Source organism: Rattus rattus, chromosome 6 (assembly GCF_011064425.1).
Source record: "Rattus rattus isolate New Zealand chromosome 6, Rrattus_CSIRO_v1, whole genome shotgun sequence".
NCBI classification, from domain to species: Eukaryota; Metazoa; Chordata; class Mammalia; order Rodentia; family Muridae; genus Rattus; species Rattus rattus.
In genome coordinates this window covers 81,811,824-81,831,521 of record NC_046159.1, presented here as the reverse complement: position 1 = coordinate 81,831,521, position 19,698 = coordinate 81,811,824, and the positions used below count along the sequence as shown (strand labels likewise).

Here is a 19,698-nt window from a genome sequence, read left to right as displayed (position 1 = left end):
TATCTGTATGCATTTGTATTTACTATAAAAAGCAAGTACTAACATAACTATAATTTCCCAAAATTCAGTATTTGTTTCGAGAAAACTATGTTTGAAATACAAATAGTTGAATAGCAATTTACCCTATGGGTTCCCCAATGAGAATAATCAAGTTGTTTATATAATAAAGTAATAATTGATTTAGAGATTTCCTTCTTTGCTGTCCTGAAGAACCTGTATTTCTCTTTTAGTAATCTTCTCTACTCAGTCTAAGTTGCCCTACTCACTCGGTAGTCCAAATGATAGTAGTATGAGAGAAAAGCCAGCCCCCCCCCTCAATACATGAAGATCCAAAGGAGACTTGAATTGAAAGAATTTTTTTGTTTTCATTTGATTAACAATGATAACATTTATATGGCATGTCTCTCCCTCTCCCCCCTCCCTCTCTCTCCTCCCTCCCTCTTCTCCCTCCCCCTCCTTACCTCTTCTCCCCAAGCCCCCCCCGTGGGTGTATGTGTGTGTGTGTGTGCATGCTTGCTGACCTAGTTAGTGATTACATATAACAAGAACTCCATAACAAAGGGAACATTCAGTCATGGTGTCTTTCAAGAGAGGGTAAATAATTGACAAATTCGTTTAGTTATATCTCAGGGCAAAAAGATGAGCTGGTTTCAGAGGCTTGGCAGTCAGCTCCTCTAGGTCACTCCCTCAGTAGAAGAGAAGCCATCATCTTAATTGGGGGGACAGGGTGAGTTTATCATTCTTTATGAATCTCCAAGGGCTCTTGGCTGCCTCCAGAATGTCTTTCAGATTCCTTACCCAGTTACTCACACAACCTTGCATGTTGTCCCAACACTCATCTGCTATCACTTTCAGTCCGTTCAAACTTTGGTTCTTTGGTTCAGAGTATACTGCATCTTCCTTTCCTCCCTCTTTGTTCAGATAGCTTGGTCTTTTCCCAATATCTATTCCTTTTACACCCAGTGGTCGCCTTCTGGAGCTATTAGGCAGCCCCTCTAATGTCCACTGTGGTTCTCAGTACTATCACTGTACTTACAACAGAGAAGAATTTGTTTGTTTGTTTATTGTGTGTTTGTTTGTTTGTTTGAGACACGGTCTCTCTGTGTAACCCTGGTTGTCCTCTAAGTCACTATGCAGACCAGGCTACCTCCAGCTAACATCTACCTCTGCCTCTAGTACTAGGATTAAAGAACACAGGGTGCTCTGGCATGGGTGGTATGGGGTATGTAGGAAAGTGGAAAGAGAACATGAAATACGGGGTTCATTTGTGAGTAGAGCTATTCCCTAGAGTCTCAGTGAGAATGAACACTGAACCCATCAAACCTTCATCACTCTGTTGTGTTCGCAATTGAGTAAAAATTCTTAGCGAAAAGGAATACTTGCATCTATAATAGGTTCTTTTCTCCAAGATTCATGTGAATTATTTGCATCTTACTTGGTTCCCTTTTAGCACTCTGGGGGCTGTCAGCTACATAAGATCTGTGGTTTCCTGTCTGGCAGAAGGGGTGTTTGTAAATGACCAAGCACATTAAAATAAGCACAAAAAGATGAAATTAGAACTGGGGCATTTCTATGTAGGACAGACATTTGCTGGACACCTAACATGTTCTCAATATTGTGATCATGCTAAAACTTAGTGTCCGTGAACTCCTCCATACAGCACACTTATAAGACCCAGGACACATGGTGACAAGTGTAAGGAGGAGGTCCAGTCCACTGTGACCGCCCCTTGTTCAATGGGACACATGTGTTGTTAACATATGTAAAGCTGAAGAGAGGAAATTGAGTCAAATGAGCCAACCAATCTGAATGGGGTCAGGAGACCTTGACTGGCGATAAGAGATGGAATGAGGTGCACAACTACCTGTTTCACTTGGCCTACACCCCCAGCCACTTTATATGAGAATCCCAATTGCAGCCATCTTAGTGAATGTCGCTGGTTCTGTAAGTAGAGGCCTCAGTAGATGTTCTACATTTTCCTGTCTGTAGAAATACTTTCTGATCTATCAGCAAATCTCTTCTTGCTGTAGCTTTACTATGTTCTGTGTCACTCTGCTTCTCATCTTGTCCTCACCCCACCCTTCTAAGGTACCAGTGTCCACACACCAGTGTCCCACTCATGCTCCACGTGATGACAGTTCTTTTAAACTTGAAAGTCAGGCTAATGTTTATCATTTCACATAATGATTCTCTCTATGATGACTAAAATGAGCATTTTAAGTATTGACACGAAAGGGGAACTGACGTACTTTATCATCTCACACTTTAGTAAACTTAAAATGAAAAAGAAATGAAACCAGCTTTAATAAGGTATTGGCAATAGTGACTGACTGGTCAATGGATGCATTTCAAAACACCTTCTGAATTCTCAGAGAAGTGTTCTCAATGTTTGGGGGCATCTGGAGCCTCACCATCTTCCTCCAAGCTCACAACGCCCTTTGAGACCTCCAGGCTCAGGACTGAGCAAGTTTGCATCCATCCTTCCAGGACCTCAGAGGATGTATTTGTTCTTGAAATGTTCCCCTATGAGTGTTTAGAATAGGACTCCTTTTTCTCTTTCAACATTCATTTTGATGTCACCCTCTCTGACAGTCTGACATCAGCCCCCTGGATCACTGTCCCCTTTTTATCTCACCCACATTTTCATTTAGAACACTCACCTATGTTTGCAGACAGCTATTTGACTTTCATGAAAGCATGGGCTTTGCCTGTCTGACTGGCCATTCTATTCAGTGCTTGGAACAGAGAGAGGAACAGAACAGAGACAGAAATCAAGGAACCTGGGGGGAAATGGATTAGCGTGCAGTCTGAGACCTCAAAGGGCAATCAAAACAGTACAGAGAAATATTTCATGTCATGCGTGTGTGTGGTACTGAAAGAGGGGTCTAGAATTAAGAATTAAGAAAAGGGTTGGGAGTTTTATGTAGCTCAGGCTGGCTTTCAACTTGCTGTGCTGCTAAGGTTGGCCTTGAATTTCTGGCGCTCGAGTGCCAAGGGTTGGGCTGGCCGGCGTGCATGAGCATATCCAATGATTCCGTGGCAGATGCCTGCACTACAGCCTTCATTTGAATGACCACAGAAAGGAGAGGAGAAAAGAGTGTTCTACACACAGCAGGACAAAAACGAATTTGTGAGTTCTATTGAGAAGGAGTAAAGTAAGAACTGAAATATCCAAGATACTTCAGTGATGTGATACAGAGTTTACACGAACTCCTTGCTCTTGTCTGAGTGGCCTGGCCTGTGCAGAATGGTGGGAAAAGAGATGCTAGTCATTGGGGGCAGGGATGGAAATAAACGCTTGTCCAAACAGGACACTGTTATTCTGCATGTTCTCAGTCCACACAGTATTTGAAACTTTCTAGTCAAGTCTGAGGAATTCAGACCTCCAAAGGAGATTATTTCACTTTGCAAAATTCCAGAAACATCCTTACACTAAAGAAAGCTTTCATCTTGTAGACATACAGATGTTCCATTACTGTCGGTGAAGACAAACACTAGAGTGTCTTCTGCATTTTAATATCTCCCATTAGTTAGGGACTTTCACTATTTTTCATGGTAAGTAAATGTATAACATTTAAAGTTCTAGAATTAAACAAGTGCTTATTCAAACTGGGTAATTAAATAGGAAACGTCCGGATTGCCGCACCTTTTGCTTTTCTAATTATAAGGCTGTAAGTTAAAAATGTAATATTTAAGAAGACATGCTGGAGAAGTCAGTTGGTAGGAAGGACTGGTCAGCTAAACAGAAAAACAGACATCACACATCTAACCGGCACTGTCTGCTAGCTGGGAAAGCCTGACCCCTGCTGGAACTGAAGCCATCTGCGACACTGCTGAGGTCACAGTCTAAAGAGTACAAGAATAAAAGAAAAATAAAGTTTGGTAAATTCTTTTAAAAGGTCACATCACAGTTTGACCACAGGGGTGTGTGTGTGTGTGTGTGTGTGTGTGTGTGTGTGTGTCTGTCTGTCTGTCTGCCTGTCTGTCTGTCTGTCTGTCTGTGTGGTGTCCCTTGTCTTGTTCAATGTAAACCCATGCTTTTCGTTTTTACTTCTTTTGTTCATACTATGTGAATTTCTTTGAATCTTCTCATTAATGTGTAGTAAACAATATGGCATTTCACGCTTTTAAGTTTGTTTAGCTTTGATAAAGGACTTCTTTCCCTCAATCTTATCAAATAAAATCCTTGTAAACTACTGTATAAGATGTTAAGAATATTTGCGTTCCTAATTCCTTGTGACTGTAAAGATATTTTGAATACTAACGTCATCTTGAGAGCCGCCCTCTCTCATTTGAATCAAGCATAGGTGGCGGTGACAGCCTTCTGTATTTGTTTTCTGGAGATTATTGATTTGGAACAGAGAATCAATTATAGTTAAGAGGGATTTCTCAGGTGATTACGTGGAAGCCATGGCTATTTACGTATAATATATGCAGTGTACATGTATGTATAGCCACAAAACCATTTCCTTACCGTTCTCAGGGATGTGTTCCAAATATGTTAGTCTCATAACCCTGTGACCCAGGACACACTGTTAAGCTTTCTGTACAGAAAACAAAGCTACATTGAACAGATACATTAGTACACAGCAGGCTTTAGATTAAGCTTTTAAAAAATTCTTGTGTGTTTGTTAAGACTTTTATGGAATAAAACGTGATCTCTTTTAGAATGAGCTTCACGAGCTCTGCAAAAATGTGCAACCTATTGCTGGGGGTGCCACTAACATCCATTTAGTCTGTTGTTCACATTTACTTTGAATTTTCTTTCTTGGTTTCCAGTCAGGATGACTTACCTAATGATAAAAACTGTTTTCCCCTATCTTTCAGAAATTTCCTGATACAGTTTTTTTTTCCTTTCTTGTGGATTCTTAATCTTGGTCTCTTGAAAGTTTTCTAGAATTTTCGATTTATCTCATTGGTTTACTTACTCATTCCTGACATCTAAACATAGAATTTCTCGATGTAGATTCCTGTCTGTGATACTCCATCCTCTTCATCTCATCTATTGTGATGCTTTCTGTGGTGTTTGGGCCCTACAAACTTATTTTATGTTTAATTAAAAGGAACCTATTATATTATTCCCCTTTCATTTCCTCACTCCAACATCTCCTGTACTATATCCTACAATTTGCCCTCAAATTATTGGGCTCTTTTTCTTTATTATTGTTACAAATAAACACATACACACTGCAAATCCATTTAGTTGCTTATATGTAAGTTGCTTATAAGTTTTTAGAGCTGACCACTTGGTATTTTAAAAACCAATTAAGATCCTCCCTGGAGAAGACTAACTCATCCCCTCTCAGCAGTTGTTAATTGCCTATAGTTCTTCATCCTGTGGGATTCCCCCATTCATGGTGCCATGTCAACTGGTCTTGTCATATTTGTGTCTTTAGATTTCTTTATTGTAACTTCCCTGTCATAGCTAGAAGACATGGATTTCCAAATGCATCTCAATAATGGAATGCCAGGAAAGAAACGTTATTCAAACAATGAAGTCCCTCTATCCCAAGTCCCTGCTTCAGGGAGAGCATTGGCTTGATTTAGGGTAGGGGTACTCTGGTTTACATGACGACAAGTAGTCATCTATAGTGCTAGGAGCTTCCCCACCACACTGTCACTTCATGTCAAATGACAGAATAAGGAAGCATAAGATCTAAAAACTGCATAATCAGGATGGCATTCACCTGAATTCCAAGAGCTTGCATACCTGAACTTGATACTTCTGAGACTGTTTTGCTGATTTCTTACAGACGTGTTTCTGTGTGGTCACTGTCAGGGGTACCCTCATTGGTTGGTCCACTCTGGCTCACAAGATGAATGGACATGGTTGGGATGTGACTTCATCATTTTTCTTTCTACACACTCATTTCTGGAATTTGATGAGATGTACTTAAGTCAGGCTTGACTGTGGATTTGCTCTCAAGGAATTCAGCAAGTGTCTTAGAATTTTTTTGAAAAAAAATTGAACTTCGAAACTATCTTACATTTCATTAAATATTTATTCTACCATCATCTTTCTCCCTCTTACCCTCTTTAAGAACTCAGGTTACATAATCATATAAAGTGTTCACAGTTGCATTTCTGGACTTTAAATCTTCTGCTCAGCATAGCATATTCGTATGGCTCATTGGACTTACTTCGTTAATGTCCAGAATGCTGGTATACACTCTATTTAGGGTTGACTGCACAGGCTGTGTTGTTTTTTATTAACTATTTATCAATTTCAATTACTGTTTCTAATTCCATCCATGGCATCTCTGATTCATTTAATTTTTTCAACACTGAAGTTTTGCTGCATGTACCATCCCTAATTTTTTACATGTCATTATGGTTTTATTCATTTGACTTTGTGCTCAGCACTAAATGCTATTAATCTTGCGTCCAGGATCTGCTGTTAAACTCTGGAGAACCTTGTGCTGACTTTCATTTTGATATTTCTGCCATGTCCCTCATCGTATGAATTCTCCACACATATCTAACTATTTCTTAACAAAAATCTAATTTTTATTTCATTCTGAAGGTGTTCTCCCTTTGCAGACACACCCTACTGAGCTGTAATTTCAAAACTTCTCCCAGCAAAATACTAGGCTATACATTAGGCTCATGTCACATGCAAAGAAGCACATGACTGTATAGTCCACTATACATTATCCAGAAACATGTTTTTTATAGATACACCTATACCATAAATTACATATTTTATAAATACATAGGTATCATCTGAGACTCTGCTGTATCAGAGGCAAAAGTATAGTTACCTTATAGAATATTCTGGTTTAATAGAAAGCTTATGTTTTACTTTATTTAGTGTCTGATATTATAGAGAATTGGGACATGCTTGCATTAGGCTTCTTCATGGATTTTTATGACCAATTGATTTTCCTTTGTATGGAATATTAGATTGCTTCTGTTGGTTTATTTCGAAGCACATTTTTCTTACTGTTTGCTACTTCAAATAAGATCAAGTTAAATTTGCTGATGATGCGTAGAGGTGTGTTTTCTACTTAGTGGAATATTAAATTATTTTGCCATATATTATGAAAATATATGATGAACTTAATTATATTGCTTGATTCTTAATTTTTATCTAGAATATTGTTATTTAAAGCTATATCATTAGAAAATAATCTACTCTTACCTTCTTTACTTCTATTTCCATCATTTAATATATTTTCTGTCTTTCTACACATGATTCAGTTTGTTAGCTTATTATCTTATTACCCAATACCCAGAGTAATAGAACTAGATGTGATCTTTGCTCTCAGTACAAGCACTTAAACATAAGAGCAGTCTTGAATTTTTGTCTTAAAATAATAGAATGCAGGCTCTAATTTAGTTCTGATTATCTTCAACATGTAGTATTTTTTAAAATCTCTTTGAGTACAACAATGAATATGCATTTTCTTTTCTGTGTGGATGTTAAATATTGGTTAATAAGCATTTTTCAAAGCATGTTAATGATATATCAAAGTAGTAAAAGTCTAAGAAAATCATTTTGACAAAAACAGAACTAACAATGATTTCTTTTCTACCAATAATGATTACTCCCTCAGGAATTGGTGTGCTCACGTACATACCAAGTTATCCCCAACCGTGATACTGGACACTCATGGCTCTAATATAAACAGTGGGAGAGGATCCTGTGGCTGGCCCAGTGGACTCTGCTCCCGAAGGTACACAATGTTTTCCGAAAATAGACACTGTGCATATAAACTGGAAATACAAGGGATAGTAATCCAGACACTGTTTGGCTGGGTGGATAGTGCTTAGATTAGATACATGACCTTCAGTAAACTAAAATGTGGTTACAACTAATAGTAAGATTTATGTTTTCTATATTTTCTTTGAGAATCATGTGAGTTAATATTGTTATATATTTTCTGTCTAGTATCCCCGTACTTAGGGCGTGCTAACCTTCTATTACGGAATCTTCCATTCTTTAGTCGTTCTTACAGCAGCTGTGTAACCTAGTCAACAACCCTGAGCTTAGCTCTTCATGAAACACATAGATACTTTAAAAGATTTGATAATAATTTTTTTGTTCTGGGTAAGAAAGAAGTCCATATAGAATTTGGCTTGTATTTAAAATATAGAAGGCCATTACCTGTAATTGTGCATGAGAAAGCAGCTCTATTGTTCATTACATATTTGAAATCATATATTGTTTTATATTTTATATATATATATGTATATATATATCACACACACACACACACACACACACACACACACAATTGTCGTAAAATGTAAGGCTGAGCTCTTGACAAATTCTCTGAATCCACATACAGACTGTGGCCTGACTAGAGATGTTCATAAAGAGCCTGCAATAAAAGCTAGTACTTCTACTCAAGCCCTGAGACTGATGTTACACAAATTATCATACAAATAACTCAGAAAATGAGTTGCGTGCATCAGCAGTTCAGAACAATGCCCAGAAAGGACACATAAAATCCAGGTGCCTCTGAGTCCCCTGAGCACTGGGATTCATGGTCCAGAGACCTGAGTACATCTTAGGGACTTGTGATAGCTAAGCTGTGGCCCTGCTTTCAGCTGTTTTTTTCCTCTGTGACGATTTTCCTGCCAAGAAAGGTACAAAGAACATATTGTTAAATCTTAGGTAACAAAAATATTGCCACAGTAACCCTTATCATATTGTTCTTCTGGATTCAAGGTAAATTCCTCTCCTGTTCATCACACTTTTCTAAACCCAGCTATTTTATCCTTGTCCCTCTCTCTGGTCTTCTTTGCCCATCCCAGTGAATCTTTCCATTCATTCATGATTTCAGTATTTATATAATAGTTGTCTGTTTTTCCTTTGTTATATCAACATTACATGCAACAGACATTCAGTTTGCCAGAGCATGAGCACTGACCCTCGAGCATGATTCAGCCAAATTCTAAGTTCTGGGGTCAACCCCACAAACTAAATAAAGTCTATATCTTCCTTTCGTACTTAGCATTATCAGTTGGGCTAGACATAATGTTTCCTCCAACAGAACTATGTGTTGAATATGACCTATCGAAGGATATATAAGGGAATGACTAAGCATGCTTTTAGGGCTGGAAGGAATCTTGTAACTTATTCTGCTATTAAGGAGCAACCTCCGCCATGATGACATATCTGTCACACTTCAGCAGAAACTGAAAACCGAGCAATGCAGTTCCTTCCCACACAGCTCTTGAACAGGTCACAGAGTTGACTGTGACAAATTTCAGGAACATATCCCTCACAAATAAAAGTCTGCTTAAAATTCCAGTTCTGGCAATTTTAGATATGGACATTTAAACAAGTTATTTTATCTGTTATATGTGTTCTTCAGTAGACCACATTAATACTGTCTTTATTATAATAGTAATGTGGGGATTAAGTAGGATTATGTCTACCTGGATCATACATGTTTTAGGTAAATACCACCTGTGTGATTAAGAATAATATGTTATACTTATATCTTAGATTCACATATACACAAAGCCTATAATTGGGTGCTATTCATGTATTATATCCACTGCTTTATTCAAATGTTGTAATTTATTCATTTTTATTCTGTGATTTAATTTTATAAATAATATTTTCTCACATTCAAGCCTCCTCTCTCTCTCTCTCTCTCTCTCTCTCTCTCTCTCTCTCTCTCTCTCTCTCTCTCTCTCAAATGTTATATGAGAGGAAAAGTAGATCAGTATAATTTTGAATCTTGAAAAACTAAAAAGTAAAGTTTGAAATGAGAGCAGTTTTCCTAAATTCAATTTACACCAATATAACTTATTTCATACAACTTAATTTATATTCTGGAAATATAGATCTTTTTATTATAATCATTTAGGAAGTAATAGGAATGAAAATAGATAAAAATATTCTAATATTATGCTTTAAATGTGGAATTAAAGAAAGGTCTAACCTTGATCTAGCTAGAAAACATTATTCACAGAAAAACTATCATATCTTTAGGAACACCATGACAGATCCTAATTTAAAATACCAGTAGTGAAACCATTTATGCTTTCTTTGCATATTCAAAACACCCTTTTAGCTATTTTGAATATAATACTGATGACAGAATTATGGATTTATATTAGTACCAAGACTAACTGGCTACTGCATGTTAGGAATTATTCTAAGTACCTTATTTATAAGTCTCAATTCTATTTAATGTGAAGCAAATAATTTTGTATCGATTGCTTTCTTCTCTAGATCTCAGAAGTCATCCAATGCTGTCTATAGAATGCAGCATAAGATTGTCACCTCATTAGAATGGAGATGCTGTCCTGGATACATAGGGCCAAACTGTCAGCTCAAAGGTATATGCCAACAATAACATCATAATGACAGGATGCTGAGAAACGAACTATTTTGAACTAAGGAAAATTAGTGAGAAGCCAAACGTTAGGCCTGTTGCTGGTTTAGACCTTCCTGTGTGAGAATCACCCACAGTCTCATAACCTGCCCTTTCCTTGTTCTTCGTGATGGTTTTAGGAAATAAGTAAGAAGATTTCTTTGCACTGTTTATTCTTAAGAAAGACACACCTTTTAGAGATTGTTGCAAATTTTAATTTATATTTTAAATAAATATGACTAGAAGTAACCCATATAAAACAAATTATACAAGCCTCTGACTTTATTTGGGTTCTACTACTTGATGTAATGGGGCTGTGAATGAAAGGAGCCATTTTTCCAAAGCTGAGTCTTTAAGAATTTTCTGGTGGAAGGCTGATCAAACACACAGTAACCTGCTGTGACCTAACATCTATGTGACTGCTAGTTTGCTTTGTCTTTAAACAGGTTTTCTTTGAAAAATAAGATGTGGCATCTGCATTCATATTTTAAGTGAATGAATATTACAAGAAAGGGCATTAGCAGTGCTGGGGAATTCAATCAATAGTGTACGAGGTTGTGATTAAAAATTAATGTATCTGTGGAGAAACCATTATGAGTCACATTAAGAAACAGAAAATCATATAAGGGAGCTCTAAGAATCATGCAGTTTAGTCGGGGATATTATTCATGCCTGGCCAGCCAATGCAGTGAGGATCTGTGGGCAGCTCTGAGTCCAGTTTAAATTTCACAGATAATGTAAAATCCAACACATTTTCAGATGGTAGCATGAGTGCTTTACCTTTTACAGAAAACATAACCCTTATTAAAAATATTTGGAAGGAGGTGGTACAAAATATTTTAAATAGATGCAAATATGCTTTCAAAGAACTCATTTTTATTAAGTGTGAAAATATATTCAAGTGTTACCGTGCATTTGTTCCTTACCCAGGTTTCTTTTTTTTTAATGTTATTTAAAAAGCTTGAGAATAGTAGTAGAAATTATGTTTAAGGTCTTTGTTCTCTTTTACATGAAAGATACTTTGATACTATTAACCTTATGATTACTTCTTAAAGATTAAAATACTGGTTTGCAAAGCGTCTTTTTCGAAACGTAGATTATCATTACACATGCCATTGCACAGAATGGCTGACTGCAGGTGGCAGGGAGCAAAGCAATGGATCAAAGCATGTCACAGGCTCAAATGCTGAGAGCTGTGCCTGCCCCCATTCAGCCTCATGTACTTGCTAATCGATTCTTAATCATTATAGCAGACTGCATACATGTAGATGGAAAAGAAGCCACAGAACTCCAGGATGGTAAATATTAAAAACAAACAGAGAACCAAGAAACAAAACAAAGTGATAATTTGAATATTTGCTGTGTACTGCCATTCCCTTCTTATGGGGATAACCAAGTGTTTAAATGTAAATTATGTATATGTTGTGTTAAACTTACCTCAAATTCTTCCTAGAAGCCACCTATGGATGGCTTTAATATTAGATTTATAGTTTGTTGTTCCAATACATTTTAGAAAACAAGATCTCACAAAAGCTTCAATAATGACCTCCTGTCATAATCACTTAATTAAAGCTACACGGAAGGCCATATCTGCTCATTATGCTGTTATGAGGAGGCATTTTCTTATAGAAATATATGTGAAAATAAGGCCAGGGTGGCAGGTTTGCCCAATTATTTCAAATTGTCATATGATCGATTCTAATGTAGATTTGATTCCAAAAGGATGTCATGTTGCTCAGTCAAAACCCTGGCCATTTGTCTCTTACTTTTATTGTAGTCCACCAAGTACTTGAATTACTTTATCTGTGCAACTGGTACTGGTAGCATCAAGAGCCACTGCCACATGTTGCCCCGAACCATTGTTCACTAATTACTAATTCTCTCCTGGTTTATTTTTTCCTTCGCACTTTCCCACTCTGATACCTACCTCATAACGCCTCAAGCTGTCCGCCTGCCCACTGCCACCAGTCTTTCATTTTATACAGTGGATCAAGTTGTTCCATAAGTATAGTGTTGGACAGCGCTGCCTTTAGTGTATTGTGTGTATTGTGTGGCAGGCTGCCTCAAACAGGACAAGAATGATCAATCTGTTCCATTCTTTAAAGCTCTGTTAAATTGTCTAGTTTGGTTATGTAGAAAGCTGAATGTGTAGATACAATAGAAATCATTCCAGGGCTTGTTACTCAAAGTATCACAGCATTATTTGTTCATAAAAAAATTTGTAAAGTACCACACACACTTCATAAATCTCTGCTTCCCAAATTAGTTTTATCTCTAGAAACAAAATTAATTTTATAATATAAATATGATAATTTCTTTTGAACTCGATTGCAGTGACAAATGTTATGATAAAGAAAACATACGATGACTATCAGTAGTCTGTTGGCAAGAGGAATAGCCACCTCTTCCCAGCTCTTCCTCTTTCTGAAACTTATCCTCTGAGTGTTAGCAAGAGGTGCCGCTCGTCAGTCTTGTGGGGCATGTCTTCCTGCCTCCTCATGTGCTCATCTGCGATGCGTGTGCCTGAGCACAAGTTATCAGAACACATGAGTTCTATTTGCAGCCTCCTTTCTAAATAGAACAATATCAAAAGGAATCATGTGTTGTTGGTGGTGGTGTTTTGGGATTTTTGTTTGTTGTTGCTTTGTTGTCGTTGGGTTTTGTTTTTTTTAGTTGTGTGACAAGAACTTTTGGAGAAAGAAAGAAAGACAGAGAGAGGGAGCAACAGAGAGACAGAAAGAGAGAGACAGAGACAGAGAGACGGAGAGATGAAGAGGCAGAGACAGAGACAGAGAGAGCAAAGAAAGAATAGAGAACAGATCTAACATCAAAGCATTAGTTTTCACTTCTGTATGGCTCCTGGTAATGGTCACAAATCTTTCTTCTTTCCCTTTAGGAAGAATATTTTATTTTGCATAAATTATATTAGAGACCATTTTAAGTGGCGTGTAGTAACATACCACCTAAGCCTGAGATGAAATTTGCAATTACGCACTTCTCCAGTAGATGTCTCTAAAATATTCTGAAGTGGGAGAAGGAAATTATGATTTGCTACTACATAACAAAAGAAAGTAATTTCTCTTCAGTTGCTGTTGGATTAGAGAGGGTTCTTTTGCAAGTGCTCTAAACATTAGAGCCTACATGTTTTTTTTTTTTTTTTGGAACCAGAAAACAAATTCTATAAAGTTACATTTAAAAATATCTATCATACATATTATGAATACTGAAAAGATATGTGCAGATATGGAATCAACTAACCTCTTAGTGTACATTACGAAGACATAACAAGTATTTTATTTTTCAAGTGTAAGAATATTGTGCCACTTATAAAACAACCATTTGAATTTATATTTTAAATACATAGTTTCTTTTTTATTGGATAGTTTATGTATTTATATTTCAAATGTTATCCCCTTTCCCAGTTGCCCCTAAATATATAGTTTCTGCAGTGAGATTATTTTAAAATGAATTCCAAACTCATCAAGCTGAAATTTAGCCTTTGTAAAAGAGGGAAATGATGTGTTTCTTATATTTTCACAAAACTGGTTCTTTTCAATATTGTGCAATGAGCATCTTGCTCCATAATGTCATATAGCTTTGGGCTAAAGGAATTGACCCAGAGTCTTTGAAAGCCGCCCTGCATATTTCAGTTTACCTAGTCCATCTTCAGGTGCACGCTGAGCATCTACCCTGCTCTTTACCTGATGCTGCACAAACAGCTGGAAGTCAGTGTCATCAAGGAAAGGCTTCTGGCAATAAGCAGCCAAGAGGGAGCATCCTCTTTCTGAGATACCACTAACAACTTCCTCCACATGGCTCAAAGGGCATAAGAAAAAATATCTTTAAAAATGCAAATAAGACCTGTCTAATTAAAGAGGAAAAAAATACCTAATAAGAAAGCTGTTGCTCTGGACACCTGCTGACCTTAACTCTGAGTCCTTGATCACTAATGTCAGAGGCTGCATTGCAGGCAGAAGCATAAGACCAAAGGAGCACAATTAAAATCCGAGGTTGCCTTTTAAACATAAGTGTACACTGTCTTTACAGTTTATTGGCTTAAGTTAATCCTTTTCTGAAGCTGCGTCTGTCACATAAAGAGGACAAGGGAAGGAGACCTAGAAATTTACACTCTACAAAACCAAACAGTCTGTGTTTATGAGAAAGGGAAGACAGATTACCCGGAAGCCCTCTGCAGTCCTTGTGGCAGAGAATACATCTGGGGAGACAGAAAGATTTCTAAAAAAATAAAAGAACATCGATCAACCTGGCTCCTCATCACAGGAGAGTAACAGACTCTGTCAGAGTTCCTGTCAGCTCTCTGCAGCCGCTGGTCAAAATCCTAGAGTAAATTGGGATGAATGAAAGTATTGAACTTGAGTTGACAAACACAGCCAGGAAAAGATAACATGAACTCTTACATTTGTAAAACAGGCATTTCAAGTTTTTAACAACCTTGACAGGGAACAAATTCCTGAGCAGAAAGGTTCTTATAACAACCAGATCCTACGGATCTTTATGTGGTGTTAAACTGCCTTCAGTTTGGAGGACAATTTTCTTACCTAGCTCATAGGAGCACACATACATTTGATTTTTAATTTTAATAATCTTTTTATTGGATAATTTTTTATTTATTTACATTTTAAATGTTATCCCCTTTCCCAGTTTCCCGTCCATAAACCCCCATACATTACCAGCTACCCCTTCTTCTATGAGGGTATTCCCCCACCTATCCACCCACCCCTTCCCACCTTCCTGCCCTGACATTCCCCTATACTAGGGAGTCAAGCCTTGGCAGGACCAAGGGCTCCTCCTCCCATTGGTGCCAACAAGGCTGTCCTCTGCTACATATGCAGCTAGAACTGTGGGTCTGTCCATGAGTACTCTTTGGATGGTGGTTTAGTCCCTGGGAGTTCTGGTTGGTTGGTATTGTTCTTATAGGGTTGCAAACCCCTTTAGCTCCTTCAATCCTTTCCCTAACTCTTCCATTGTGGATCCTGTTCTCAGTTCAATGGATGGCTGCCAGTGTCTGCCTCTGTATTTGTCATGTTCTGGCAAGGCCTCGTACTTTTTTGTTCAGATCAGTCTTTTTAAAACTTCACCAAAATGTGGGAAAAGATTCAATTCTTTACCATAGAGGAATTGTTCCTCAAAGAGTAGAATGTGTTAAAACTAAGGGATTTTGCTTGATTTTTCTGTGCATTTTTCCTTGTTCTGGGTTTGAGGTAAGGTGTCTTGTAGTCGGGCTTGAGGCAATTGCCTGTAGGCAGAGCCATCTCACTGAACCTGACAGATTTCTTTCCTCTTCCAACTTGTAATTAGCTGAAAAGTGGTTGTCCTCATGTTTCTTGGATTCTGTTTTAAGACTTCTGAGTTCTCTAGCCCGTCACCATGTATTTCTCTGTTTATAACACAAAACTCTTCTTTCCAGGATTCATGAATGATATTTAATGCTATTTTTATTCTAAGGTAAATAGAAAATTAGACTTCAGCTTTCAGTGTTCTCTTCCTTTCTGTTCCTCAACTTACCTCATAGCTGGGCTTCTTACTTCCAGAATATTTAGAGTTGGTCTAAACTAGGCAGTACAAGAACAACTATGATGGTAGGGTAAATCCTTCCATTCATCTTAAATAGGCCCCTCCATCCATAGAGAGCACATGGGGCAGTTTGAATAGTAATGGCCCTGATAGACTCATATATATGTATGTTTAGTCACCAGGGAGTGGGATTGTTCGAAAGACTTAGAAGATAGGAGGCATGGGCTTGTTGGATAAAGTCTATCATTGAGACACCAGGCCCACTCTTTCTTTCCTTTCTTCCATCTGTCTGTCTATCTATCTATCAAGATTATATATATGTAATCATGCTTCCCACCAGGATGATGATAGACTAACTTCTGAAACAGTAACCGCAACAGAACAATAACTAAGCCAGCGTACATGCATCACTTATGTGTCTGTATCAGAGATAAGACTGCCAGGTTTCTACTCCTAGCAAGATGCTAAGTGTAATGTAGTGTTATAACCCCTGTACTAATGTATATGGTATGGCACATCTGATAAGGAGTAAAATAAGCGGGTTTGATTTTGTTGTCATTAAGTAATCGTGTTTGAAACACAGGTTAACTTTGGCAAATTATATTCAGACTATGAGTACAAGAGCTATGGGAAGAGATAATGGTAGTGTTCAACCATTTCCCCACTATTTAGTGATATTAATATATAAACTATAGTAAGAGTGAATTCCTTATTTTCTTATGTTAACACATATATTAGCCACAATAAATATAAAACCACACGTCATATCACAGAATTCATAAACATAACCCACTCACACTAATAATCCCTAGTGACGTTTTGAAGCCTCCTGGATGCTGCATGCTTTTTCTCTGGCCATGGTTAACACCAGAAAAATGTACCATTCAGAGAAATGATTAGACATAAGAAACTGCTATGACTGTCTCTGAAGAGTTCTGTGATGGTTTGCATATACTTTGCCCAGGGAGTAGCACTATTAGGAAGCACTTGTTGGAATAGGTGTGTCGCTATGGGCGTGAGCTTTAATACCCTAGTCTTAGCTGCCTGGAAGTCAGTATTCTGCTAGCAGCATTCAGGTGAAATGTAGAACTTTCAGCTCTGCCCACACAATGCCTGCCTGGATGCTGCCATGTTCCCGCTCTGATGATAATGAACTGAACCTCTGAACCTGCAAGCTAGCCTCTTTTAAATGCACTTTCACTTTTTCTTGCTATGGTCTAGCAGCAGAAAGTAAGCAACAAGGAAATAGAAAGGCCTTTGCTACCATATTAGTTCGCCCTGCTATCAGTATTGACAGTTTTGGTCTACATCTATGCTGCTCAGAGAAACAGGGGGCATGGGAAGGTATGCTTGCAGAAGATGTAGATCCCCCAGGGGTTTGCAAGCTTTAGCCTACATTAGAACCATGTGGCCAGCTGGGTCAAAGAGAGATTGGTGACCCACCACAGAGTTCTTTAAATTGGGTTAGGGCTGCAGGCTCAGAATCTCCCAGAGAATGTTCTCATTCTGCAGAGACTCAAATTTTGCAAACGATTACTTTTCCCTTTAGCTATGCACTTGAGTGAACAGAGATGAAAATTGTCAGAAATGTGTTTTATTATCCCACACACGGAGAAGCCATGGCAGGAGAGTTACTCAGTTATTTCGTAGATACCTTTGCATAAATCAACTTGAATTTAGATCATAAGAACCTTATTTCTGGGGTGTAACAGGAGATTAATCTTTTCCCTCCTTATTCTAATTCCCAAATAACTGTATTTCTAAACTCGACATCACTTTCTTCAACTAAATGAGTCATCAGTATTGAAACAAACTGTACAAAGAGGAAATTCATTTATTTATCCCAAGCCCTAGAAGAATAGCCGTGCATAATTCAATGTAATAATGGAGACAAACCCAAATTAATAGCAAACCAAGGACATGTTTCAGGGAACAGGAAAACTTAGGGATTGTCAGCACGGTCACATGTGCATCTGGAGGGGGGTCGTTAACATGCACTACAAGTACAGTTGCATTGTCACAGAATTTCACAGAGAAAGAAATCCACTAGACAACAAATGAGTATTTGCACATGTCTGAGTGCAGGCATCATTGAATAAATTTGTCCATTCAAAGCCTGTATATTAAAGATGTATTATTTGAGATGTTCAGTATTTTAAATGAGTCTCTCAAAAATTGTATATATATAAACATTTACAATATTAGATTTTTAAGAAATAGGGCTTCTTAAATATAGATATAAGGATTTTGTTTTTATGGAATGTCACTGTCTTTAAGGGTTGATTACCTTGGAGATACACCTGTAGTTGTTTAATTGGACCATTAGTTTATTAGAAGCCATGTATCATTTTTAAATATTGGGACAATCTATTTAAGTGGCACTGTAAATTAACTCACTGATTTGGGATTAGGAAAGTGTATACGGCTTTAACTCCTTACAACAGCCACCAGCTGGGAAATGCCTATTGAAAAGTCAGTCCACTTACAAGGCTGCTGCTGTTTTTACCATAATGGATTGTAAAGTCCACTCAGTATCACAGGCTGTATCTGCAAAAGCTTCCATTCATTTTTTACCTACATGAATTTTGGATTTTTTTTTCTAGACTGAATTAGAGCTTTGACTTCTGAGTGCATGTGGTATTACACTGTCCTACAGATGGGGCGGAGATGTCTGCTCTTTATTACGCTTCGATACACAGGAAAATGAATGTCAGTCCCATTATCACGCAGGACTGGGAAACAGGAGGCCCTTCCAATGCTAACACTTGATACTCTCTCTGTTTCTGTCTAGCGGAAGAACGGCAGCAGCTAGCGCACAGTAACCAGGCTGAAAGTCACACAGCTGTTGACCCAGGAACAGCCCAGCAGCAGAAGCAAGACAGTGGTGACCCAGGTCGTAGACTGTAATTACTATAACCTGTGATTGTCAACAGCATTTCAGTGGTGATGATTAACTTGCTTCTTGGTTCTGTTATGTTTTTGCAAATTGTTTGGAGAAACTGCATTGGGTTGCAGGTTTCAGGTGAAAAACCTCAATCATACATCCCAGTGACCTGGGGAACAGAACAGTGTTCCGAAAATAAGCGCAGCTTTTGTTTTCCAAACAGTGAGATCGTTGAAGAGTCTTGATGTCGAAGGAACAATTTCACTTGCATTAAAGAGAACTTGTGGAAAGAGTTATTTATGGCCAAGATTTTGTGCTGATCAAAAGCCAGTCTGAGATGTGTGTTCTGTCCAAATACAATACTTTGCCATCTTAGGCTTAACTTTCACTCCAGAACAAGGTTGGCTAGTGCCAAGAGCACCTCTTCAAGAATATATTTGTATAGATTTTGGTGAACAAAGAAAGACCTTCAGTTGAGAAATGGAATTTAAAGTGATCTCCTTTTAAAAAAAAATGCGATAGGTCATCATGTTAAAAGCAACATGTCAGATTCAGAAAAACAAACATCATGTTTTCATCATGTGGGAAATCTAGATTTGCATATACTCACAGATATATATTTAGATAGATATAGGTATGTATATATATAATCATATATATCATATGTATATGATAGGAGAAAGATAGATCATATATACATGAGACAGAACAGTTTTCCTATTGTCATGCTTTCTGGTATATACATGTATATATCAGAAGGCATAATGGATGATAGTAGGGGAGCTTCTTTGGGAGGAACAAGGAGAAATCTTCCAGAAGGAACGAGGTGACAAGGAAAAGATTAATGAAACTTTAATATGAGTGAAGTATGCTGATAAATGTGCAGGAAGTGCCATAATGAAATCTGCTGTTTTGGATGATAACTCAAGAAATCAATCTTAAAAG

At 37.7% G+C, this 19,698-nt stretch overlaps 1 protein-coding gene across 2 annotated transcripts in view; it reads left to right on the top strand.

The window, feature by feature from the left end:
- Mmrn1 (multimerin 1) overlaps positions 1-19,698 on the top strand; it is a 47,748-nt gene that overhangs the window by 2,084 nt on the left and 25,966 nt on the right. For both annotated transcript variants that reach the window (XM_032905132.1, XM_032905131.1), the window contains exons 2-4: positions 7,557-7,676; positions 10,193-10,299; positions 18,661-18,762. In XM_032905132.1, the coding sequence (XP_032761023.1) occupies positions 7,557-7,676; positions 10,193-10,299; positions 18,661-18,762 (329 nt within the window). The remainder of the gene's footprint in view (positions 1-7,556; positions 7,677-10,192; positions 10,300-18,660; positions 18,763-19,698) is intronic.